This window comes from Nicotiana sylvestris, chromosome 2, assembly GCF_000393655.2.
Source record: "Nicotiana sylvestris chromosome 2, ASM39365v2, whole genome shotgun sequence".
Taxonomy (NCBI): Eukaryota; Viridiplantae; Streptophyta; class Magnoliopsida; order Solanales; family Solanaceae; genus Nicotiana; species Nicotiana sylvestris.
The window spans coordinates 106,388,064-106,413,835 of record NC_091058.1 but is presented as its reverse complement, the minus strand read 5'-3'; the positions used below and the strand labels follow the sequence as shown (position 1 = coordinate 106,413,835).

The window sequence follows — 25,772 nt, the reverse complement described above, 5'->3', positions numbered from 1 at the left end:
TGTTTGATTTTTGGTTACGACTGTATGAGTTATAACTAGTATAGTCGAGTCGACAAATGTCGTCAATTAATTTCAGTAGTTCAAATGTTAACGATTGCACCTGTTGCTTGCTGCAACTTTGTTTGAATCAAAGTAAGGATCAAGTAGGTTCACTTATAGTTGCTATATTTGAATCTGAGGGTAGATTGTTAATTGAAATCTGAGTTGATGGCATGTGCACTTGTGCACAGCATGTGCATTGTGCACAGCCTGTTTCCTGCATAAAAGGGCTTTGGATTTAAAAATGGTTTGACAGCATGTGCTGTCAGACTACATCCTGCTGCCCATGCTTGCTTTTAGTTAATAAAATGGGAAAGTTTAAGCCTGCCAGGGGAATGATGGGGTTAATACTTAATTAGCTAAAGTGGAACTGAAAATGGAAGGCACATGAGAGGGGTGTGGTGATATTCTAAACAGGCTGTTAAAAGGGGTAATGTGAAGGCTTATAAAGAGAGGTTAGAGGACATCTGATAGAGGGGGAAGGACAGAGGATTAGAGGAAGAAAAAACCCTGAGGATTAGAGAAAAAAAACACAGACACACGCAGAGAGAGGGAGGACACTGTGGGAAATATTTTGAAAGAAAGAGAGGGTGATACACATTGAGTGATATACACACACACATAGAGATAGATATTGACAAGAACAGAGTAATTTGGGAGGAGAAACTTTTAGGAGAGGAAAGATCTGGAAACAGAAAACTGGAAAAGAATTTTTTGTCTGATAACTCAGACAGACAAAACTAGAAATTGCTTTCTTTCCTGTTGTTTTGATTTCACTAAATCTGGGCCTGTTTGTGCAACACTGTTTTCCTCCAAATCCCAGCTGAGTCTGCTTGGTTGTTGTTATTTTACTCGAGGATTTGGTCTAGTAGAGTATTTCCAGTTGAGGTCTTGATCCCACTCCAATTGTTTCGTGTGTTGTTGTTGCTGCTATTCTGTTCCCTATTTCTGCTGCCATTCTATGTCCTGCTGCTACTGCTAGTCCTGTCTCTTGCTGCTGCTGATTTCCCCATCTTCTCCTTCTTCTCCTTTGCATTTTCAGTATTTCCAGGTACACATTTCGAGTCCCATCTTGGTGTTAACTGTAACAGCTCGAAAGCATGAAATGAAAGGAGTTTTTGAAGAAGTTCAAATATCTGTTTGTAATGCTCATGGTCTATGGATTTTCTCTGTATAAATTGATTAATGTGTAATTCAATAGCAAAAAAAATCTAGTTAGTTAATACTTAACTGAGTTTAGCCTCTTGTATCTTAGTTTATAGTTGTTTGTTGACATGAGTTAAGTAATAGTACAATACGTAGAATTGTACAAATATTCGACATAGTAACTGACCAGATTCCTGTTTAGCTATAATGATATGCATAGGATAAAATGCTTCCACCTTCACAATAATGCTCTGTTTTATTTTAGTTTCTTTCATCAGAACCCGCTAGGCAGTATATAGGAGCACGTTCGAACCCCCGTTGGTAATAATGCCTAGTAAGTTAATCCCCTTAATCCCGCCTAAATAAGTCTAAATTCGATTCAAGAGATGTTTTGGATATAAGCATAGCATTTTGTCATGTAATTTCTTTGTCAAATTAGGACATTTCTCATAAAGTATGACTTTCTTTGCTTTTATAAATAATTAATCCGAAATCAATAAGAATTAGGCCCAAAGCATATACTTGAATCAACATGTATCTTCCTTTTTCTATTTTAGACTAAACATAACAAAGATGTAGTCATCGAAGATTTATCCTCTTTAAATAAAATGAGACGAGCCTCGACAAACAAAATACACAAGCTGCGGGGCCCTCTAAATGTATATATTAAAATACTTAGAATTCGGGACAGGCCGTTTAGCGAATTTTGCGGCCTTCCCAAAATAACAATACGATAGTTGCTTTAGGCGCGCCTTTAATAAATTACATTCTTAAACTTGGGTGCGCATTGATGTGACCCGAATCCAAATCTCAACGGAGTCGAAATGTGTTAACAACTACGGGTGCATTGATTGTGACGTGGTTCGAGATGCATTTTCACGACGTTGCAATTCCATAAAAATAAATGATAATAATAAAAGCGGTTTAAACTTAATAAAAGCACGTAAGTCATAACATGTATTTAAATCAGATATTTAGTCATTATAACAATTTAAGCGACCGTGCTAGAACCACGGGATTCGAGGGTGCCTAACACCTTCCCTCGGGTCAACAGAATTCCTTACTTAGAATTTCTGGTTCGCAGACTTCATTTGGAAAAGTCGAATATTTTCCTCGATTTGGGATTCAAGATAAACCGGTGACTTGGGACACCAAAAGCCAAACCTTTCCCAAGTGGCGACTCTGAATTAAATAAATAATCCCATTTCGAATATTGTCACTTAAATTGAAAAAACTCCACCCGCGCATTTAACCCTTCGGGGGCGGGCGCGCAAAAAGGAGGTGTGACACTGAGCCCATAAGGTAACACCCCAAACTTTAGACAGAGTTCCACATCGACAAAACACAAGAGGGATGTTGGGTATAAAATTTAACAAACTTTAGAGCCTAGTGACACGTTTTAAACCCGTGAGGACCTAGCCCCAGAGCGGACAATATCACTAGCGGGCTGGGATGTTACAAGTGTGAAACCTTATGATATGAAATCATTACCTAAATTATGAGTGAGAAACGGGCGAGTCGGGTCGGTTATGGATGGGTCGAAAACGGGTAACGCAAAACGGATAAATTATCCAACCCGACTCATATTTAATACGGATAAAATATGGGTTAACCGGCGGAATTCCTAGTCTCTCAAACTTGAGAAACCCCCAATTTGAGGTTTTACAAATATAAAAGTTAAACCCACTAGTTATCCATTGGTTAGCCATTTTCTAAGTGGATATATAATATTGTTCTTATTTATATTTGATCAATTTTTAAAAAGCTCATTAACCAACCTATTTTTTAATGAGTAATATGAGTGGATAATTATTTTCTTTTACCCATTTTACTACCACCAATATTAATACATGTAGGTAATTTTGGGGAGGCATGTGTCTACCAAACCAAATTAGGGTGGAGCCGGAACTTTAATTTGAAATAACAAGAAGCCTAGGGTGTTCAAGTCATGTGCATCCATCAGCTGACACTAATAGGAGCTATCGTTAGCTCCTATAATAAGTTGCGCTTTTATATTGTTCAAATAAAGCACATCTTTTAAAGCTAAAACTTTCTACCTAACACACGCAATATCACAAACTCATAACGCTGCTCTCTAGGGAATATAACATTCTCCAAAAACTCAAACATCCAGCCATTTCCTCTTTCTCTTTCTCTCTCTCTCCTCTTTGAAAACACACATAAACGTACACACATGCAGAAATATCCAAATACGTAAATACAATATCTTATCCAGTATCAGTTCCTGATATCCACCAGAAATATGAACCCCTTGTATCTGGCATGCAAGCGACTGAAGAGGAAGGCAAATGGGCATGATCATGTGAAGATCAGATGGCAGATGCACACACAATTTGGAAACCCCAAAGCTCGGACTTGGGTCCATGTTAGCTTTATTCCTCATTTGGATCTGCTTGCACCCCTGCACGTGATGCGCTTACTTTTCCTTTTAGCCTCAACTATCATTTCTCCATCTCAATTTTGTTTCTAACCCCACCTCAAATAGACAACTCGACCTTGCCACCGCACCAATAAAAGGAGTCCGAAACATAAATAATGGTATTTTGGACTCAAAATACGTTAAAAAAGAAGAAGTTACATTTCTAACTAAAACACAATATTAACTGCATTTTAGTTTAACGAAAAATTAACCGTTAAAGAAAAACGTAGTATAATATTACATTTTAATTAATAAATTATTTTTTAATGTAAAACGTATTATAATACAATATTTTAATAAAACATTGTATTATAATGGGTTTTACTTCAAAGTGCCATGATAAAGCGTGCATGCAATCACAAATTACAATAAAGCTTTGCGGAATAACTCAAAAGTCGACATTGATCATTTAAAAAACATAAATATACGTCTCGAAAGTAGAGCACTTCTACAGCTATATAAAGGCGATTAGTAACTTAATAAAAGATAGAGCAGCAATCTGGTTAGTAAAGGCATAGCAAACTGTTTTTTTTTTTTTTTAATTCCATTATTACTGGGTCCTAAATATTAGGATAATTAAATGACTATTTTGTGTAATGTGAATTATATTTTAAAGGAGTAAAAAATACGAACATATTTTGCTAAAGACTTTCGTGCTTTTAATATAGGATAGATAGATATATAAGTTGAATATGACATGTTGTAATTACTGACAATGACCAATTATGTGTTTCATAAAATGATAACTAGCCAAAGATTTTCTCAAAATAATACTGTGTAAATTTTGTATATTTAGCCAAAGATTTTCTCAAAGTATTACAAATCGATTCACACAATTTAAAAATGCTACATAAAATACAAAGAAAAAATTAGCAAAATTATAAAAGTGACGTTTGGACATATTATTTAAGAAAGTATCCAAAATTAAATAAAGTGATTCGAAATTTTTGGTTCTTAAAATTTGCGTTTTGAACAATTTTTTCAAGAACCAAAAATTTGATTCTTGATTTTTGGTTCTTGAAATAATTGAATCAAATTTTTGGTTCTTGGAAAAATTGTTCAAACTCAAATTTTAAGAACCAAATATTTCCAATCAGTTTATTTAATTTTAGATATTTTCTTAAATAATACGTCCAAACGTCACTTTTATAATTTTGCTAATTTTCTTTTTTTTTTTAAATTTTATATAGTACTTTTAAATTATGTGAATCGATTTGTAATACTTTGAGAAAATCTTTGGCTAAATATACAAAATTTACACAGTATTATTTTGAGAAATTTTTTGGCTAGTTATCATTTTATGAAACACACAATTGGTCATTGTCAGTAATTATAACATGTCATATTCAATTTATATATCTATCTATATCTATCTATATTATATCAAAAGTATGAAGGCCTTTAGCGAAATATCGTTCGTATTTTTTACTCTTTTAAAATATAATTCACATTACATAAAATAGTCATTTGATTATCCTAATATCTAGGACCTAGTAATAATGGAATTAAAAAAAAAACAGTTTGCTATGCCTTTACTAACCAGATTGCTGCTCTATCTTTTATTAAGTTACTAATCGCCTTTATATAGCGGTAGAAGTGCTCTACTTGGAGACGTATATTTATGTTTTTTAAATGATCAATGTCGACTTTTGAGTACTTCCACAAAGCTTTATTGTAATTTGTGATTGTATGCATGCTTTATCATGGCACTTTGAAGTAAAACGCTAAAACGTCGTATTGTAATGCGTTTTATATTAAAAATAATAATTTATTAATTAAAATGTAATATTATACTACATTTTTTTTAACGGTTAATTTTTCGTTAAGCTAAATGCAGTATAATATTGCGTTTTAGTTAGAAATGTAATTCTTTTTTAACTGTATAAAAGTATTTTGAATCCAAAATATCATTATTTAGGTTTCGGACTACCAATAAAAGCAACGTCCTTGCCCCTCTTTTGCCCCCACTTTTCATGTCAAAATTGACCATATATGCTACGAAACAGAAGTATGTCATAATAATTACATGATAAAAGATCTTTATTTATCTTGAACTCTTGTTGATTTCAATAATCTGAAAAATTGAAAAGATTAACATCACATTTAGAGTTTTTGGGGAGTCATTTTGACGCGGAGCCTTCCGGGGGATGTCAGACGATGGTCAACAACTCGGACAAAATTAAAAATGCTGAAAAGGTAGTTGATTAATAATACAAGATCTCCCGGCTCTTTTGCATCAAAGGAAATTTGAACCCCTTTTACCAGGCTGGTGACTCTTCCATCCTTTACCTCAGACATCAACCTGGTATGAACTAAGTGGAGACCCTTTAGAAAATAAACAAGAGGCGGTGAATTTCTTGTGATAGTAATTGCAAGTATATCTCCTCTTTCTGTTAATGTGCACAATTTACTTACATGTCGTTTTAGGCACGTCTCTCTTTCTTAAGGAAACAAAAGAAGATAGAATTATACCTGTATTTTGACTGCCCTGTGTTAGAAGACTTGAGGATTACCTCAGAAGCTGGAAGACGATTCTTGGAGACCACATAATTAACTGAGAGGTATACATAATCTAGCCAAACGTACTTAAAAAGCTTAGGATAACATAACAAACATAAAATAAGTCAACCTTAACCCTAGTGCCATACATCATGATTCTATATATGAGTTAAGGCTTAGTTATTTGTTGCTCATACTAATCATAATATATATATATATATATATATATATATTATTAACATTATAAGAAATCTGTATTTTATTTTCCTTTCCGATAGTTAGTTAATGACTTCCGATAGTTGGTTAAAGGTTGGTTAGTTAATTGATTAGAGATTGACTAGTTGTTGCTTAGCTGTCATTAGCTAATCTGATTGTATATATTCCAGCTAATGCATAATTGAAAAGCGATTCTCTTTTCACTCATTTGAGAATTCCATTTCTGCCTTAGCTTCGATCCTTTGGAAGCTTCTAACTGCTTCTGCCATTGTAGGTTGTGAAGCTCTCTGAGCTCGTGCTTCTTCAAGCTTAACATGGTATCAGAGCCTTGCTCTTTTGACAAGACAATCCACTAAAACATAGATCACAGTCCATTGATCTCTTCACATTCGAAGTTAGGGCTCACATTTTAGCTCATTTGATCGAGGATCTCTGTGTCCTCATTTTCTCAGTCAATCAACTTTTCTTATTATTCAATCTTGATCTCGAGCTAAAGCAAACATGGCGATAGGTGATGTAGACACTACGAACACGACAATAACAGAAATTCAATCGACGATCGATGTGAGTAGTCCACTTTACATTCATCCTTCTGATAGCCCTGGGTTAGTTTTGGTTCTAGTGCCTTTCGATGGACTAGGATATCGTTCATGGAGGAGAGGTGTATTGGGATCTCTCTCTGTTAAAAACAAGTAGGCTTCATCACTGGAGAATGTGTGAAACCTAATTCGTTGAGTTTTAGGCAATGGGAGAAGTGTGATAACATGGTAACCTCATGGATTTTAAACTCACTTGCAAAAGAAATTGTAGATAGTGTGGAGTATGTAGACACTTTAGTTGAGCTATGGAGAGAACTTGAAGATCATTATGATCAAACAAATGGAGCAAAGTTATACCAGATCCAAAAGAAAATTAATGACTTGAGCCAAGGAGTACTCGACATCACTAGATACTACACTAAAATGAAGAAGTTATGGGAAGAATTGACCAATCCGAGTGCTAAATCAGTATGTAACTGTCATTGCACTTGTGGTGCAAAAGAGAACATGCACAAAGTTGAGCAAGATAGAAGACTGATACAATTCCTAATGGGCTTGAATGAGGTCTACACTGTAGTTCGAGGGAGCATTCTGATGATGAATCCCTTGCCTTCAATGGCACAGACTTTTGCCCTTCTAGTACAAGAGGAAAAGCAAAGAGAGTTTCGACCAAGGAATCAGTTGAATTTTGAGTCTAGTGCAATGAACACCAGCATTACAACTCCAAGATCATTCAGAACAAATTTCTCAGTGAATAACAGACCTAGGCCCTATTGTGACTTCTGCAAGAAACAAGGTCACACCAAGGAAAAGTGCTTCAAACTTCATGGATATTCACAGCTATTTAATCGACAAGGAGCTCAAAGTTACAACTCAAACAACTATAATCAGTATCCCAAGAACAATAGAGGAATGAACATTACAGCAAATGTTGTGGCTTGTGCACAAGCTATGCCATCTGATACAATGTCAAACCAATAAGAAGATCTAGAGAATCAAGGAGGCAACAACAACCAGAATGTATACCTCTCAAAGGAGCAATATGATCAAGTGGTGAGACTCCTGCAACACTTTCACAGTGATGGAACATGGGACAGTTCCAACACAAATCCAACCAATGCAACAATGAATTTTGCAGGTATTGTGACTTGTACTTCTTTTATAGATTTTGACAAACTGTCATGCAAATGTTTTCAAGCAAAGGCTGACTTATGGATTCTGGACTTAGGAGCCTCACACCACATGACCTTCAACAAAACACACTTACAGAACATAGTTACTTTACCCTATTCTTTACTTGTGAAACTGCCAAATGGCTACAAAGTCAAGGTCACATAAATAGGAACTGTGACTCTTACACCCAAAACAATCCTATACAAAGTTCTATTTGTCCCAACCTTCAAATACAATCTCATTTCTATTAGCTCCTTGACAGCATATCTCAAGTGTCTAACCTTCTTTTCTAACACATGTTGTTTTCTGCAGGCCCCTTCTATGAAGAGGCCTCTAGAGATTGGTAAGGTCCATGATGGATTGTACCTTCTCTGCTTAGACTGTCTGAATAAAGGAAATCCTATAGCAGTAAAGAAGGATACAGATCATGCTACTACAACACCTTATTTTTTGCATTCCTGTCAAACTAATCCATCTGTAAATACTCAATATGTTTCTTTTCCCTTTCATCCCAGTTCTAATGTGAATACTGTGTCTCCACTTCCTATTGTAAATAATTCTCATTGCAATAAAACATACTGGGATTGTAATTCTGAATCCTTTTCAAATGATGTGAATGATATGAACATGTTATGGCACTATAGACTTGGTCATGTACCTTTTGAAAAGACGAAAATGATATTCAATATACCAGCAGACTTTGCACCAAGACAACCCTTCCTTTGTTCTATATGCCATATGGACAGTCAAGCTAGACTTACTTTTCCTCCAAAGATTACAAACACCATTGCCATATTCGACCTCCTACACATAGATTTGTGGGGACCTTATCATGTGCCCACTCATGACAATTTCAAGTACTTTCTCACCATAGTAGATGACTTTAGTAGATCCACTTGGACTCATCTACTCAGTTGCAAAACTAATGCACTACACACCCTCAGGAATTTCATATGCATGGTTGAGACACAATTTACCACCAAAATAAAGTGTATCAGATCAGACAATGGCTTGGAATTTACTAGAAATGAAGCCAATTCATTCTTTCAGTCAAAAGGTATTGAACACCAAAGAACCTGCCCCTATACACCCCAACAAAATGGCATAGTAGAGAGAAAACACAAATACTTATTGGAGACTGCCAGAGCCTTATTGTTCCAAGCTAAACTTCCATTGAGATACTGGGGAGAGTGTGTTCTTACAGCAACCTTTCTCATCAATCGATTACCTACTGTTCCCTTGAAAAACAAGTGCCCTTTTGAGCTGTTTGCATTAACTACAACCCTAGTATTGGCTTGCCAATAAGTTTAGGATCTTACACCGTGTATTGGAATGCATCACGTATTGGGCTTGGTGCGTTGTTGATGCATGGTGGTAGGATGATTGCCTATGCATCTCGCTAGCTAAAGGTTTATCAAAAAAATTACCTCGTACGTGATTTAGAGTTGGCAACCATTTTTCACACGCTGAAGATTTCGAGGCACTATCTATACGGCATTCCATGTGAGGTTTATACCAACCATCAGAGTCTCCAACACTTGTTCAAGCAGAAGGACCGTAGATGGTTAGAGTTGCTAAAAGACTAATGATATCACCGTATTATATCATCTGGGAAAGGCCAATATATTTGTCGATACAATGAGTATCAAGGCTGAGAGGATGGGTAGTTTGGCATATTTACCATTAGTGGAGAAGCCTCTAGCTATGGATGTTCAGGATTTGGCCAACCGGTTTGTAAGGTTGGATGTTTCGGAGCCAAGATGGATTCTTGCTTATGGCAAGACACATTTATCGTTATTGGAGCATATCAAGGCTTGCCAGTTTGATGATCCTCACTTGTTAGTTTTGAGAGAAATGGTGCAGCAGGGTGGTGCTAAGGAGACTGTGATTGGAGATGATGGTGTCGTGAGGCTTCAAGGCCGGATTTGTGTTCAAAATGTTCATGGGTTGAGAGATTTGATCCTTGAAAAGGTTCACAGTTGCTATTCCATTTACCCAGGTGTCACAAAGATGTACCGTAACTTGAAACAATACTATTGGTAGTGGAGAATGAAAAAAGATATTGTTGCTTATGTCTCTCGATGTTTGAGATGTCAACAAGTGAAGTACGAGCATCAAAAACTGGGTGGGTTAACTCAGAGATTGGATATAGCGGAGTGGAAGTGAGAGCACATCACTATGGATTTTGTGTTAGGCTTACCAACAACTTTAAGGAAATATGATGTAGTCTGGATTATTGTGGACCGGTTGGCTAAGTCTGCACACTTCATTAATGACTTTATATTCTTCAGAGTGGTTTGCTCAAATTTACATCCGGGAGATTATCTGTCTGAACGATGTGCCCATTTCTATTATTTTTGACCAAGGAATGCATATCACATCGCATTTTTGGAGATCCCTACAACATGAGTTGGGTATGCGGGTCGAGCTGAGTATGGCGTTTCATCCTCAGACGGACAGATAGTCCGAACGCACAATTCAGATTTTGGAAAGCATATTGTGGGCATGCTCTATAGGTTTTGGGGGTCAGTGGGACCAATTTTTACCTTTAGTAGAGTTTGCATACAACAACAACTATCAGTCGAGCATCTAGATGGCGATGTCTTTCACCGATTGGCTAGGTTGAGTTCGGTGAAACTAGATTGGTAGGCACTGATCTGGTTTGTGATGCTTTGGAAAAAGTTAAGGTGATTCAGAAGCAACTTCGTATAGCTCAATCCAGGCAAAAGAGTTATGTGGACCAGAAAGTTTGACATGTGGCTTACATAGCGGGTGAGAAGGTTCTTCTCTGAGTATCACCTATGAAGGGCGTGGTGCAGTTTTGGAAGAAGGGTAAGTTAAGCGCGAGGTTTATTGGCCCATTCTAGATTTTGAAGAGAGTTGGGGAGGTTTCTTATAGGCTTGCATTGCCTGCCAACCTAGCAGGGGTACATTCAGTATTTCACATTTACATGCTTCGAAAGTACCATAAGGATAGGTCACATGTTTTGGACTTTAGCACTGTGCAGCTTGATGAGAATTTGACATATTAGGAAGATCCGGTAGCTATTCTAGATCGAGAGTTTCGTAAGTTGAAATCTAAGAGTTTTCCTTGAAAGTGCAATAGAGATATTAGCCACCTTTTTACTAGTTTGATATGCAGAGTGAATACCCTACCTTTTTACTAGTTCATGTATTTTCTATGTCCGTTCGAGGATGAACATTTCATTTTTTAGTAAAAACCTTAATTTTTATGTTTTGAGACCTCTCATAGATTCATTTGATGTCTTGCGTGTGTGGTCCATATTGTTTTTTGGAAAACTTTTACGTAAAATTTTGAAAAACACGATTTTGAACTTAAATGAGGTTAGAGTGAACACGATCAACGTTTTTGGTAAACGGCCTCAGATTGGTATTTTAGCAATTCAGGTAGGTTCGTATAATATTTTTGGACTTGTATGCACATTTGGTTGGGGTTCCAAGTGAACCGAGTGCATTTTGGCGCGTTATGTGAAAGATTGTGAAAAATTAGTTTTTAAGTAAAATCTTGAGTTTTAAGGATTGATTACTATTATTTGATGTTATTTTGATGATTTGAGTTAGTGAGCGAGTTTGTATAATATAATTACATTTGTGTGCATGTTCATATTGGAGCCCGAAGGGATCAAATTAGTTTTAGATGTGTTAGGAGTGTTATTGATCTTTTGTTGGAAAGGAATCTGGTGCATCAGGTTTGCAGGTCTCGCAATTGCGATGACCTGTTGGCGGTTACGAGCCCCACTTTTGCGAAGTTGGACTCGCAAATGCGATATCTGGTAGGGGATGTGATCTTCGCTAATGCGAAGTGGCTATCACAAATGCTAGTTTAGTAATTAAATTTTACGATGGTGTGGTCGCAAATGCGATTGGGAGCTAGGGTGGGTAGTCTTCGCAATTGCGATGACTGTCACGTTTTTGCGAGTAAGGGGCAATCGCAAATGCAATCATTTTGTTGCAAATGCGATATCAGAGGGGCTGGGAATCTATTCGCTTTCGCGAATAGTGGTTTGCTATTGCAAACATAAGTTCGCAATTGCAACATATGCAGCTCGGTAAATGATGGGAAAGTTGAGAATCAGCTTATTTTACACCATTTTTCTACCCTAAACACTCTAGAGGCGATTTTTGGAGAGACTTTTCTTCCCAAATTCATTGGTATGCAACTTAAGCTAGTTTTCAATCAATTTAAATTACTTTTCATGAACTTTTAACATCAAGTCTATGAATTTCAGAGGTTTTGGGTAGAATTTAGGGATTTTATAAAATTAAGATTTAAACCTCAAAATAAGGTCAGATTTTGAAATAAATCACATAACTGGGCTCATGGATGAATGGGCAATTGGGAGTTTATCTGAATCTCAGGTTTCGACCAAGGGGGCTCCATGTTGACTTTTTTAATAATGATTAAAAATTGAATCTTTTTCATTCGTGAGTAGTTTCTAAAGCTTATTTTGGATTGTTTGACTGATATTGGCTAGATTCGGTTAGGAGGATTGTTCCAAAGGAAAGGTGTGATTGATTGTAGATTTGGTTACAGAAAGAGGTAAGTGTCGTGGTTAACCTTACTTGCGGAAAATAGGACTTGATCGATCTATTTGCTACTTTATTTCATGTGTAGGGATGACCTATGTTCACGGTGCTGAGTGTATATACATTTTAATGAGTTAAGCATGCGGGATCGGCTTTTAGCTGTGTATTTTAACTACATCATGCCTTCATTTACTTCATGCTACTATTCATATCTTGCTTTTATTATTAGTTGCCTTTATTTGTTAAATATTTGTCTTTTTTGTTACATGCACTCTTTTGCTACATCTTCCGTGTACCCATGTATTTACTACTTGTCCGTTTATACTATTTTTATGCCTTTAATTGTCTATTTGCCTTGCTTCTATTTCACTCCGGTTTGTTATATTGGTTTTCCTTAGATTATTTACTTGTGTTTATTCCTTTCTCTTAAATTGTTTTCAAAATAATGATATAGGGCAACTGTGTGCATCAATAATGAAATCATAAACATCCTCTCAGGAAATCATCACTCAGTCCTCCCATTCACTCCAACCTCACGATCATTCGTTCCTCACAGTCAATCATTCCTCATGATTGCTCAGCACTCGGCACTCGTACTCAGTAGCTGCCTGCGCTCACTGAGGTGTATACTGACTCCAGAGGGGCTCCTGCAGCCCAAGCACTATATCAAGCCAATCATGGCAAAATCAATGAAACATGATGCAGCGTGCAACTCGATCCTATAATATCCTCACTATCAAGCTCTTGGCCTCACTCAGTCATCAATTTCTCCAGTCTCTCCGGCTCTCAGAAATCAGGAAAATCAGCTCAAACAACAGTAACATGATGCATCAAATAGAATAACAGAGGCTGAGATATGATATGCATGTAAAAACTGCGACTGAGTATAAATAACATTTAGCAAGCAATTCAACATGTAACGCAACCTCTATGGGACCCAATAGTACCAACACATATCCTAAACATGGTTTCTAACATGATTTACAGTCAATTTCTATAACACATAGAGAGCATATAGCTAATAGCAAGTTGTTCAAATTTACAGTTTCCACGAGACTGACCAAGTCACAAGCCCTCGGTACATGCCCACACGCCCGTCACCTAGCATGTGTGTTACCTCCAAAATAATCACATGACACCAAATCTGGGGTTTCATACCCTCAGGACAAGATTTATTACCATTACTTAACTCAATCCGAGCAAATCTCTACTCTGCAATACCTTTACCTCTCAAATCAGTTTTCAAACGTCTCGAATCTAGCTACAAACAGTACAATACAATTAATATATGCAAAAGGAATCAATTCCACAAGAAAACTACTAAACTAGACTCCAAAATCCGAAATTGGCTCAACCTAGCCTCGGGGCTCACATCTTGAAATCCGACAAAAGTGACAAAATCCAAAAGCCCATTCACTCACGAGTCTAACCTTACTAAATTTATCAAAATCCAACATCATTTGCTCCTCCAAATCCCCAAAATTCCAATCTCCCAAATTTCACTTCAAAAACTCACCAACTATATGTAAAATTAGTGGAAAAATACCATGATTGAAGATAAATAGGAACAATGAACTTACCTCAGTGATTGCTTCGAAATCCCTCTCAAGTTCCCCAAAATACGAGCTAACAAATGATGAAAATGGTGAAAAATTTCGAAGCCTTCTATTTATAGGTTCTGCCCAGCAAAACCACACCTGCAGACCTCCTGTCACATCTGCGAGGCCGCACCTGCGAAAATTCCATCGCAAGTGCGGATCCCACTTAAGCTCCAAGATTCCGCATCTGTGGTCACATATTCGCACCTGCGGGTGCGTACCTGTGGGCCTGCTTGCTTCTGCGATCCTCCCTTCTCAGGCTCATTTCCGCATTAATGCCTCTTCTTCCACGTCTGCGGTTTCGCAGATGCGCTCCTAACCTCGTATCTGCGCTTCCATTCCAACCCAACCTTGCCCACATCTGTGACCTCCTATTTGCTTGTACGGGGACGCGCCTACATGCTCTTCAATGCAGGTGCGAAAATACCAGAACCAGCTGGACTTCAACTGCATTCTTCAACTCAATTCAAGCCGTTAACCACCCGAAATAACCCCGAGGCCCTCGGGACCTCAACCAAATATACCAATAAGTCTTACAACCCGATACAAACTTAGTCGAATCCTCAAACCACCTCAAAAAACATCAACAAAACACAGATTATGCTCGGAGTAAAGCCTAATGAACTTCTAAACTTCCAAATTCTACAAACGACGTCAAAACCTATCAAAACATATCCGATTGACCCCAAATTTTGCACACTAGTCATAAATTACACCACAAACTTACTACAACTTCCAAACATCCATTCCGACCCCCATATCAAAATGTCCACTCCCGGTCAAACTTCCTAAAATTCCAACTTTCGGCATTTCAAGCCTAATTCTACTACGAACCTCAGAATCACAACCCGAATGCGCTCCTAAGACTAAAATCACCTAACGGAGCTAACGGAACTATCAAAATTCAATTTTGAGGTCGTTTATACATAAGTCAACATCCGGTCAACTTTTCCATTTTAAGCTTTCAATTAAGAGACTACATGTCTCAGTTTACCCCAAAACCACTCTGGGCCCGAACCAACTAACTCGGTAAGTCATAATACAGTTGAGGAACATAAAAGAAGCAAAACAAATGGGGGAACAGGGCTACCACTCTCGAAATGACCGGCCGGGTCGTTACATTCTCCTCCTCTTAAACAAACGTTCGTCCTCGAACCGGTCTAGAAACATACCTAGAGCCTCAAATAGGTGTGGGTATCTGCTCAGCATCTCCCGCTCGGTCTCCCAAGTAGCCTCCTCTACTGGCCAACCTCTCCATTTCACTTTCACTGAAGCTATGTCCTTTGACCTCAACTTTCGAACCTACCGCGCCAAAGTAGCCACCGGCTCCATATCCTAAGTCAAATCACTATCCAACTGAACCGTGCTGAAATCCAAAACATGAGACGAATCATCGACATACTTCCGGAGCATAGAAACATGAAATACTTGATGCACACTCGACAAGCTAGGTGGCAATGGAAGATTGTAAGCCACCTCCCCAATCCTCTGAAGTACCTTAAAAGGCCCAATGAACCGATGGCTCAACTTTCCCTTCTTCCTGAATCTCATAACACCCTTCATGGGTGAAACCTTCAGCACAACCTTCTCCCCAACCATGTAAGACACATCACGACCCTTCCTGTCGCCATAACTCTTTTGTCTTGATTGCATCGTGCGAAGACGCTCCTGAATCAATTTGACCTTATCCAAAGCATCCTGAACCAAGTCAGTACCCAATAGCCTAGCCTCACCTGTCTCAAACCAACCCACCAAAGATCTGCACTGGATCCCATATAGAGCCTCATACGGAGCCATATGAATACTCGACTGATAGCTGTTACTGTAAGCAAACTCCGCGAATGGCAGAAACTGGTCCCATAAACCACCAAAATCAATAAAACAAGAGCGTAGCATGTCCTCCAGAATCTAAATAGTGCGTTCAGACTATCCGTCCGTCTAAGGGTGAAATGATGTGCTCAACTCAACCTGAGTGCCCAACTCTCGCTACACGGCTCTTCAAAACTGCGATGTAAACTATGTGCTTCTATCTGAAATGATGGAAATTGGCACACTATGCAGACGAACAATCTCTTTAATGTAAATCTCAGCCAATCGGTCCGAAAAATAGGTAGTACTCAGAAGAATGAAGTGCGCGGACTTGGTCAGCCAATCCATAATCACCCAAATAACATCGAATTTCCGCGAATACCGTGGGAGCCCAACTGTGAAATCTATGGTGATCCACTCCCACTTCCAGTCTGGAATCTCTATTCTCTGAAGCAAGCCACCCGGTCTCTGATGCTCATATTTCACATGCTGACAGTTGAGACACCGAGCTACAGACCCAACTATGTGCTTCTTCATTATCCTCTACCAATAGTGCTGTCTAAAATCCCGGTACATCTTCGCGGCACCTGAATGGATTGAATACCGTGAGCTGTGGGCCTCCTTAAGAATCAACCCCCAAAGCCCATCTACATTAAGCACACATATCCGGCTCTGCATCCTCAACACCCCATCATCACTAATAGTCACATCTCTGGCATCATGGTGTTGAAACTTGTCCTTGAGGAAAAGCAAATGAGGATCATCATACTGGATCTCTCTGATGCGATCAAATAAGAAAGATCGAGACATCACACAGGCTAGGACCCGACTGGGCTCCGAAATATCCAATCTCATGAACTAGTTGGCCAAAGCTTGAACATCAACTGCTAGAGGTCTCTCACCAGTAGGAATGAATGCAAGACTGCCCATACTCACTACCTTCTTACTCAAGGCATCAGCCACCACATTGTCCTTTCCCGGATGATACAGAATAGTAATTGATCGGGTCCAAGCCTACACTACTATTGAGTAGTGAGGGTGGTCGATATAGTTTTAACCCAACTAGGTCGGGATCAAATCCATAGGGAGTTAATGTTTGGAATTAGGTTTATATCCAAGCTAGATGCGGGTTTTGATTCTAATTACACTTCCATAAATTTGGGGCTGATTTCTACTTCTAACTTTACTCTAAATATTGCAATGGATTAAAACTAAGGACAATATTTTTGTTGTTTTTTTCATGTGTTTAAAGAGACTAGGGTCGTGACTTCCACCTAGGTGGATATCTAATGGGTAGAAAAATCAAGGGCAAGCTTGATTATTTGGGATCGTAATATATCTATCACACCCGAGTACTCACTCTATACCTCTCGGTGGTTTGAGTGATTTTGCCCAAATTGGCTTTCTCAAGTCGAAATAGGTATTCATACAAATAAAGTGATATTAGCTCAAGTCGGATATTACTATCTCTAGGTTTAACCTTTTAATTGGGGCTATCAATTTCTTGAGTTCACCCAATACCTTGTTATTCTAGTTGTCCTAGACTTAGTCCCTTTTTCTCAAGTAGAGACTAAGTCATAAAGGCATGAATCAATGTTTGTTACCATTAATTCTATAGTTCTACCAAGAACTAGGCTAAATATCACTAACCCATTCACACTAAAGCCTTAAAATCAAATACCCATTGAATACCCACACTATGGTTAGGTTACTACCCTAACTATGGGTTTATCTACTCATGGAAATAACATAAATTAAAGATGAAATGAAGTTAAAATCGATAATATTAATTTATGGAATGAAGACTAATGTTAAGATATGAATATAATACAAAATTTCCGAAAACAGAATACTCAGCCATCTCACGTGCTCATACAAAACATAACATAACCTAATAATAACAAAAAGTTCTATTTATACTAAGCTGAAAATATCTGACAAAATTGCTCTTGCGAAGGTTGTGCGGCCGCACTCTTGCTTTCGCAGCCGCATAATTCTGATGCGGTCCATGTTTATCTCTTTTGGATCTGGGTTGAGTTGGACTTTCGCAGACCGCATAATTCTAAGTGCGGTCGTGCTCCAAATTACGCGGTCGCATAAAAGTGACTGCACAATTTCAATCGCGGCCATACAAGGGACTTCCGGGACTGCACAATTCTGTTGCAGTACGCGATATTCTCTTTTGTTCAAGTTGCCAGCTCTCTGAATCTCAGTCATCGTGGTCCGCGTAATTATGATCACGGCTGCACCATCGCTTTTGCAGCCGCACAATATTGGTGTGGTCTACGTTTTAGGACTCTTGGTCCAGTCTATGTTTTGTTCAACTTTTGACTCATTTGTGAGTTGTTTTTGACTCCTTTGGATCATTTTGAACAATTCCTATAGGCAAGCACATTTCATTAGTTTCCGGGAATACCTTCAAACATTTTTGGCCTAAATCACAAGTAAAAGAGAGCAAATAATAGGTTAAAATCTCTACTTACAACTCCCCTAAACATAAGCTTTTTATTGTCCTCAAGCAAATAAGGTAATTTCCACCTCCACTAAAACAAAAGGATACTCCAGCTGGCCTAAGGTGAATCGATCATGCATCAATTGGGACTAACAATTACCCTTAATACAAATGAATTATCAACAACACCATGTTCTGACCTTTTGAGTAGCATAGTTCTAATGTGACACTAGAGCATCAAGAGTTGACTTAATTCACCAAGGAAACTCGCTCTATTAGGTAGGTCATTGTGGAACCCAAACTCCTCATCCTCTACTCTCCATAAGCAAATCTCACTTTAGAATGAAACACTCAAAACACAGATTATGAAGAGGTACACTCATCTCTATCAAAAGAATGACACAAGTCTGACTCTAAGTACCATATGCTTTCCCTTATGTAAATCACCACTAATGTAAGCTCACTCAACTAGAAATCATATAGGGCTTTTGCAGAAATATAATGAAGGCTTTTGGAACAAGGTAGGACTTATTGGTATATGATGGTTTCATCTTTCCTTAAGCACTCCATTTTCTTATTTCGGCTCATACTTTCTTGACTCTTTGAGTCATTTTCTTCTTCCTTAGGGGAACTAGAGAGACATATTTCACTCTTTCTTGCTCATGAAAATCATTTTCTCCTTTTCTAATCATTCCATGCTTTTCATCATTGCTTTCTTTGAATCCCTTTAACTTTTTACCTTATTCACTTTCTTTTTGACATATTTCTTTTTGGATTTTCTTTTTTTCTTTGCCTTCCCTTTTCTTCATTTCTTCTTGTTCTTTGTATCTTTTATCACTTTCATATTCCTTATCTCTCCCCCAAACTTATACTTTTGCCAATTGTCTATCAAGAATGCGAAGGAAAGATCAGGATCTAAGAGATGGTCATTATAGAACGGATAAAGGCTTGTAACATGGTTATTGAAAGAAAAAAAGGGCTTTAAATCATAGGGGTTGGCTAGGGATATCGCATTGGTAGGCTACAGAAGCTTTCAAGTTTCAAATTGGATCAAGGAGAGGCTATAATCATTTCCCAAGTCGAGCTACACTTGGAATTTCACCTAGACAAACATTCAGGGCATGTTCTAGACGTATTGCCACGGAACGTGGACTTGCAATTCAATACCTCACCTCTCAAGTTGTTAGATTGTCAAAAAGAATAGAGTCGAGGGCCCATAACAACCCTATCCAAGATTGAACATCACAAATGGCTCAAAGAAACCACTCGATGATTGTTTTAGTCAACACATGTGTCTAAAGGTCGCAACTAGAGCTATTCTTTGCCAATCAGCTTGTTTCTAACCATAAGGTCGAAGGTAAATGTGTAAGTACCAAGTGAAGCCTGATTGAGACACTTTTATTCATTACTGCTATATATACCAAAGCATAAAGAAAACGGAGTTAATCCCTCATGAAGGTTGTCACGCCTTCCATCGTTGGTAAGAGCCACCCGGTTCACACAACATACACCTTTGGAAAGAACCGTGGCATTAAGAAAACCAAAGGCTTATTGTCAACACAAAACTTAAAAAGAAGCTACTAAAGTATATAAGAAGCTATGCTACTAAGGGAAAATAACAAAAGAAGTTATGAAGTAAACTACGGAAATTAAACTGAATATACAAATTTGAGGTAAAACGAATGTATACATAAATGGAAATGAATATATATATCAAATGGTAAAAATATATACATACCAAAAGTGAAAATAAAGATAAATAAAAATAGTGTAATGGTTATTACATACCAAATGTCATCAAATCAAAATGGACCACCCCCCAAATGAAAATAGCATTATCCTCAATGCTCATAACAAATAAGAATATGGAAAAAGGGTAGAGAATAGAGAAAACTCCCTATGTGGTCTCTGTCTGCATCGGGTCCTCAACATCTACACCCCTCTATGTCCTCTAACTAGATCTCCATATCTTCTAACTGGGGGACTACGGGTTGCTGAGCATCTGAATCAGCTGGGGTTGCGGTAGGGATACCCTTTGATCTTGGAAATACTCAGTGAGGAAGTTGGGGTAGGGATACTATCTTTCTTCTTTCTGGACTGCATTGGAGATGTTGTAGGACATAAAGTTCCCCACATTAATAGGATATCCTGCCATGATAAAAGCTACCAATACTGCCCGAGAGAGTGGAAGGACATTTTCATACTGGCATGGATCAAGACAGCTACACACGAATGTTTGCCACCCTTTTGCTTCAAAGTTAATGGTGGCTCTAACAATCGGCAGTCCTATTGTGAGCCATGCGGGTATTTTCCCCGGAATAACAAGTATCAGCTAGCCATGGGCGAACTGCCTCACCCAAGGCTAGCTTCTCCAGGTATTGCACAACCTCAACTTCCTCAAACCCTGCATATCTCATTAGTGTTTGGCCATCAAACTAGATTTTCATGTTTCGGACCTTCGTCACTTTTGTACCCTTTTTGATGTGGGCAACATTGGCATAAAACTCCTTGACGAGGTATTTATTGGCATCTTTCAGATGGCTGGTGAACCATTTCCATCCTTTTCTCTCCTTAAATTGCTGTAGGACATTCAGACTGTGCTAGCTTAGGTCTTTGGTAATGAACTGACGCTCAAGAGTGAGCGACCTTTGGGACCACCATTTCCGAAACTTGGCATATACCTTCTCACTAACAAACCTATCAGCCCACACCTTTAGCTTCCTTGATCTAGCCATGCCTCCCACAATTGTATCACCCTCTCTCCCGTTATCCGGGACTTCATCATTATTACCTAAATTGATCGGGGTAGCTGTTGTAGCAGGTGGGGAAGATGGTTTAGATGGTTGACTACCTCGCTCTGAGTCAGTAGAAGAACTAGAGTAGGAGGTCAGTTCATTTACTAAATAGAGCCTATCGGGGAATTGTTGTGATTCTGCCCTTGGTTGTGGTTGTACAGAATCCCCTCAGAAGTCTCCCCGGATAGGAGGTATCCACTGGTGTCTGAGGAATGATGGACTCTATTGGCTATGGCTGTCTTGTTGATTATCCTTTTTACTGACAATGGTATGCTGGGTTTTCCTTGAACCCGGCCTCGGGAGGGTTCTGCCCTATCTTTGGAAGTATCACCTAGACCTCATGGATGTACCATTGTCTGTAGCGCACAAGTAGTTAAAGTCAGTTAGAATTGGGGTTCAACATGTGTTAATTAAGCATAGTTGAAAAGAAAGGCATTGCTTCTCAGAACAGGCCAGCGCAGACCGCACAAAGTTAGTGTATAGTCTGCCCATCGCGGACCGCATTATTTTGACTGCGGGCACGGAGATCCCACATTCAGACTACTGGTTCTCTGAAGTTAACCAACAGCAGACCACATAAAACTGAGCTCGGCCGAATAACACCCATCACAGACTACACAATTTTGAGTGCGACCGCATAATGATTTTTTGGTGGCTCTCTGAAATTCAACTATGCAGACCGTACAAAATTGAGTGCGGTTGCGAAAACCTATCGCGGACCGTACAAAATTGAGTGCAGCCGCACAATCTAAGAAACCAATAGTGCCTTCAATCTAGGGTATCGCGGACCCCACAAAAGAATATGCAGTTGCATACCCTAGCGCGAACCGCACAAAAATATGTGCGGCCGCGAAATTCAAATATGAGTGGCACTGAAGTACGATTAATACTAGTGTTTTACTAATTAGGCATAATTTATGGCAATTAAACAATAAAATCTACTAATCCCAGCCCCCATTATGTATTCAAACACTACCCACATGCTTTTAAGCAAGAATTAAGCATCAATTTGACATCTTGGCATGAATCTAACTCTAGATAAAAAGAAAAACTAAAACAAAGAGAAAAGAAAAGAAAAAGATGAAATTAATTCAATGAAATCAACATACCAGTAGTGAAGTGTAGTAAGAAATCAACATTTGATGAATATAGGATGAGATTGAAAACAAGAAAGAGTGCACTATGCTCCAGCGTAGCTTTGAGAGGTTAGAGTTTGTAAAGTGTCAACATTTTCAAAAAGTCCTATTTATACTTTGACCATGGAGGCCCACTTAATTATCTGAGTGTGACTGTACCATTTTAGTGCGATCCTCACTCTTTACCTTTTCCTCCCTTAGCCATTGAATAAATGGCGTGGTTCGCATAAAAATGCGTGCGACCGCGCAATTTGTGCGGTCCGCAAAATATTGACTGCGGTCGAGAATCCTTAAGGGATTTTATCAGGCTAAACTTAAGAGATTTGTCATTATACCTATTCCAACTATGCGATTGCACACAGAATTTTGCATCCACGAAGGGCTTGTGCGGTCCGCATAATTCTGGCACAGTCCGCACAATTTAACCACTTGACAAATTTTTTCCTTGTCAATTTCCTCCACTGCACACTCAATTTCCTGCATACACTTCACAACCAGTTTGTCCAAAATAATGCCTAATCTAAAATGAAAATCAAACGAGAGAAAAACACATGGGTTGCCTCTCAAGAAGCGCCTGATTTAACGTCGCGGCACGAAGCATGTTAACATCATTCTTTTGAAATGGATAAATGCCACAATGTGGCCATCATCAACCTTACCAAGTTAGTGCTTCACCCGGTTCCCATTGACCCTAAATATCTTACCATTCTTGTTTTTCAAATCAAGAGCACCAAAAGGAGTCACATGTACCACTTCAAAGAGACCACTTCACTTTGAATTTAGCTTTCCCGAAAACATCCGTAATTGAGAGTTGAATAAGAGAACATGGTTCCTTTCTTTGAATTCTTTGTTCCAAATATAGTTATCATGTAGGTACTTTATCTTGTCCTTATACAAGGACAAACTGGAGTAAGCATGGAACCGAAACTCATCAAGTTCATTCAATTGCTCCACCCAAAGATTAGCAGCTCCATCCCACTCAAGGTTCAATTTCTTCAATGCCCACATGGACTTATGCTCTAATTCCACCGGGAGGTGACATGCTTTCCCAAATACCAACCGATAAGGAGACATACCAATTGGAGTCTTGTAAGCTCTATAGGCCCATAGAGCATCGTCAAGTTTCCTTGACCAACCAGTCTGGTTTGCATTGACAGTCTTGGATAGAATACTCTTGATCTCCCCCGTTGGAGACTTCAACCTATCCACTTGCCTGGGGGTGATAAGGGGTTGAAACCTTGTGATTGACATCATACTTGGAGAGTAAAGTGTCAAAAGCTTTGTTGCAAAAATGAGAACCCCCATCACTAATGATATCCCTTGTGGTGCCGAACCTTGTGAATATGTTTTTCTTCAAGAAGCCACCACACTTCGTGCTTCATCGTTGGGAAAAGTCACTGCTTCAACCCATTTGGAAACATAATCCACAGCAACAAGAATATAGGTGTTCCCACACGAACTCACAAATGGACCCATAAAGTCAATACCCCATACATCAAAAATATCAATCTCAAGGATGGTGGTGAGAGGCATCTCATTCTTCTTGGAAATTTGGCAATCATCACAACACTTAACGAGCTCGCTAGTGTGTTTGTACAAGGTAGGCAAATAGAATCCACAACTTAGGACCTTGTAGCAGTTCTTGCCCCACCATGGTGACCACCATAGGGTGAAGAATGGCAAGCTTCAAAAATACCCAATTGCTCTTCTTCTAGAACACATCTCCGGATAATACCATCAGTGCAAGTTTTGAAAAGATATGGCTCATCCCAATAATAATCCAAGCAGTCCCATTTGAGCTTCTTTCTTTGGTTTGAAGAGAACTCATTCGAGACAAATCCACTCACAAGATAGTTAGCCACATCGACAAACCAAGGCATCCCGGTCAAATACATGGAAAGGATTTGTTCATCCAGAAATGAATCATTGATCTCAAGGCCATCATGAGCCCTTACTTCCAATCGGGACAAGTGGTCTGCCACTTGATTCTCACTCCCTTTTTCGATCTATGATTTCAAGATCAAATTCTTGTAGAAGATGTACCCACCTCATCAATCTAGCCTTTTGAGTCCTTTTTACTCATCAAATAACAAAGTACCGCATGATCGGTGAGAACAATCACTTTGGTACCCATGAGGTACGGGCGGAACTTTTCCATAGCAAATGTAATAGTTCTTTCTCGGTAACCATATAGTTGACTTGAGTGTTGTTCATGGTCTTACTAGCATAGTAGACCAGATGGAATATCTTGTTGGTTCTTTGCCCCAATACTGCTCCTACCGCCATGTCGCTAGCGTCGCACATGAGCTCAAATGGTAAGCTCCAATTTGGCGCGGTAATGATGGGAATGGCAATCAACTTATACTTAAGTAGCTCAAATGCCTTCATACAATCATCTTTGAACACAAATTTGGCATCTTTTTCCAATAACTTGCACAAGGGGTTTACCACTTTGAGAAATCCTTGATGAACCGACGGTAAAACCCCGCGTGGCCTAGAAAGCTCCTCACTCCTTTTACAGAAGTAGGAGGAGGGAGTTTTAATATCACTTCAACTTTTGCTTTATCCACTTCAATACCATTCTTGGAGATCTTATGGCCGAGGAAAATGCCCTCCTCGACCATAAAGTGACACTTCTCCTAATTAAATACCAAGTTGGCCTCTTCACAACGTGCCAATACTTTATCAAGATTGTCCAAACACGCTTCAAAAGAATGCCCACAATAGAGAAACCATCCCTGAAAACCTCAAGGAAGTCATCCACCATATTCGTGAATATTGCCATCATACACCGCTAAAAAGTAGCCAGTGCATTACATAAACCAAACGCATACTTGAGAATGCAAATGTGCCATATGAACCAGTGAAGGTGGTATTTTCTTGGTCTTTAGGTGCAATAAGAATCTGGTTACATCCGGAATACCCATCCAAGAAGCAATAATAAGTAAGTCCGGCTAGCCTATCCAACATCTGATCAAGAAATTCAAGCAGAAAATGGTCTTTCCAAGTCACTTTGTTGAGCTTCCTATAATCCATACATACTCTCCAATCGGTGACAGTTCTGGTGGGGATCAACTCATTTTTGTCATTTGTAATCACAGTCATGCCCCTCTTCTTTGGGATACATTGTACCGATGAAGTCCGTGAACTATCAGAAATGGGGTTGACAACCCTAGCATCCAACCACTTGATGATCTGTTTCTTGAATACCTCTTGCATGGCCTCATTCAACCTTCTTTGATGTCCCACGGGGGGTTTGGAATCCTCCTCCAATATTATTTTGTTCATGCAAAAGGCGGGGCTTATACCCTGAATATCCGCTAATGTACAATCTATTGTCTTCTTCCTCCTTTGGAGCACCGCAAGGGTGGAAGCTGACTGC

At 38.8% G+C, this 25,772-nt stretch overlaps 2 protein-coding genes across 2 annotated transcripts; both read right to left on the bottom strand.

Moving 5' to 3' along the window:
* Positions 1-23,158: 23,158 nt before the first annotated feature.
* Positions 23,159-23,695, bottom strand: LOC138885374 (uncharacterized). The gene has a single exon (XM_070166318.1). It carries the CDS (start codon positions 23,693-23,695, stop codon positions 23,159-23,161), a length of 537 nt encoding a protein of 178 aa, XP_070022419.1.
* Positions 23,696-23,743: 48 nt separating this feature from the next.
* Positions 23,744-25,157, bottom strand: LOC138885373 (uncharacterized). Its single transcript, XM_070166317.1, has 4 exons — positions 25,042-25,157; positions 24,578-24,902; positions 24,020-24,396; positions 23,744-23,972 (listed from the first exon to the last, which is right to left on the bottom strand). The coding sequence occupies exons 1-4, from the start codon at positions 25,155-25,157 to the stop codon at positions 23,744-23,746; spliced, it is 1,047 nt and encodes a 348-aa protein (XP_070022418.1).
* Positions 25,158-25,772: the final 615 nt, after the last annotated feature.

Bases quoted from the DNA above. Each gene is read 5' to 3' on its own strand.
- LOC138885374 (XM_070166318.1), bottom strand. From the start codon at position 23,695: ATGGGGGTTCTCATTTTTGCAACAAAGCTTTTGACACTTTACTCTCCA.
- LOC138885373 (XM_070166317.1), bottom strand. From the start codon at position 25,157: ATGGTGGATGACTTCCTTGAGGTTTTCAGGGATGGTTTCTCTATTGTG. The intron at 24,903-25,041 runs GTATTTAATTAG...CTTCTGTAAAAG, and splicing joins GTTGTGAAGAGGCCAACTTG to GAGTGAGGAGCTTTCTAGGC. The intron at 24,397-24,577 runs GTTACCGAGAAA...TTGAAATCATAG, and splicing joins ACACTCAAGTCAACTATATG to ATCGAAAAAGGGAGTGAGAA.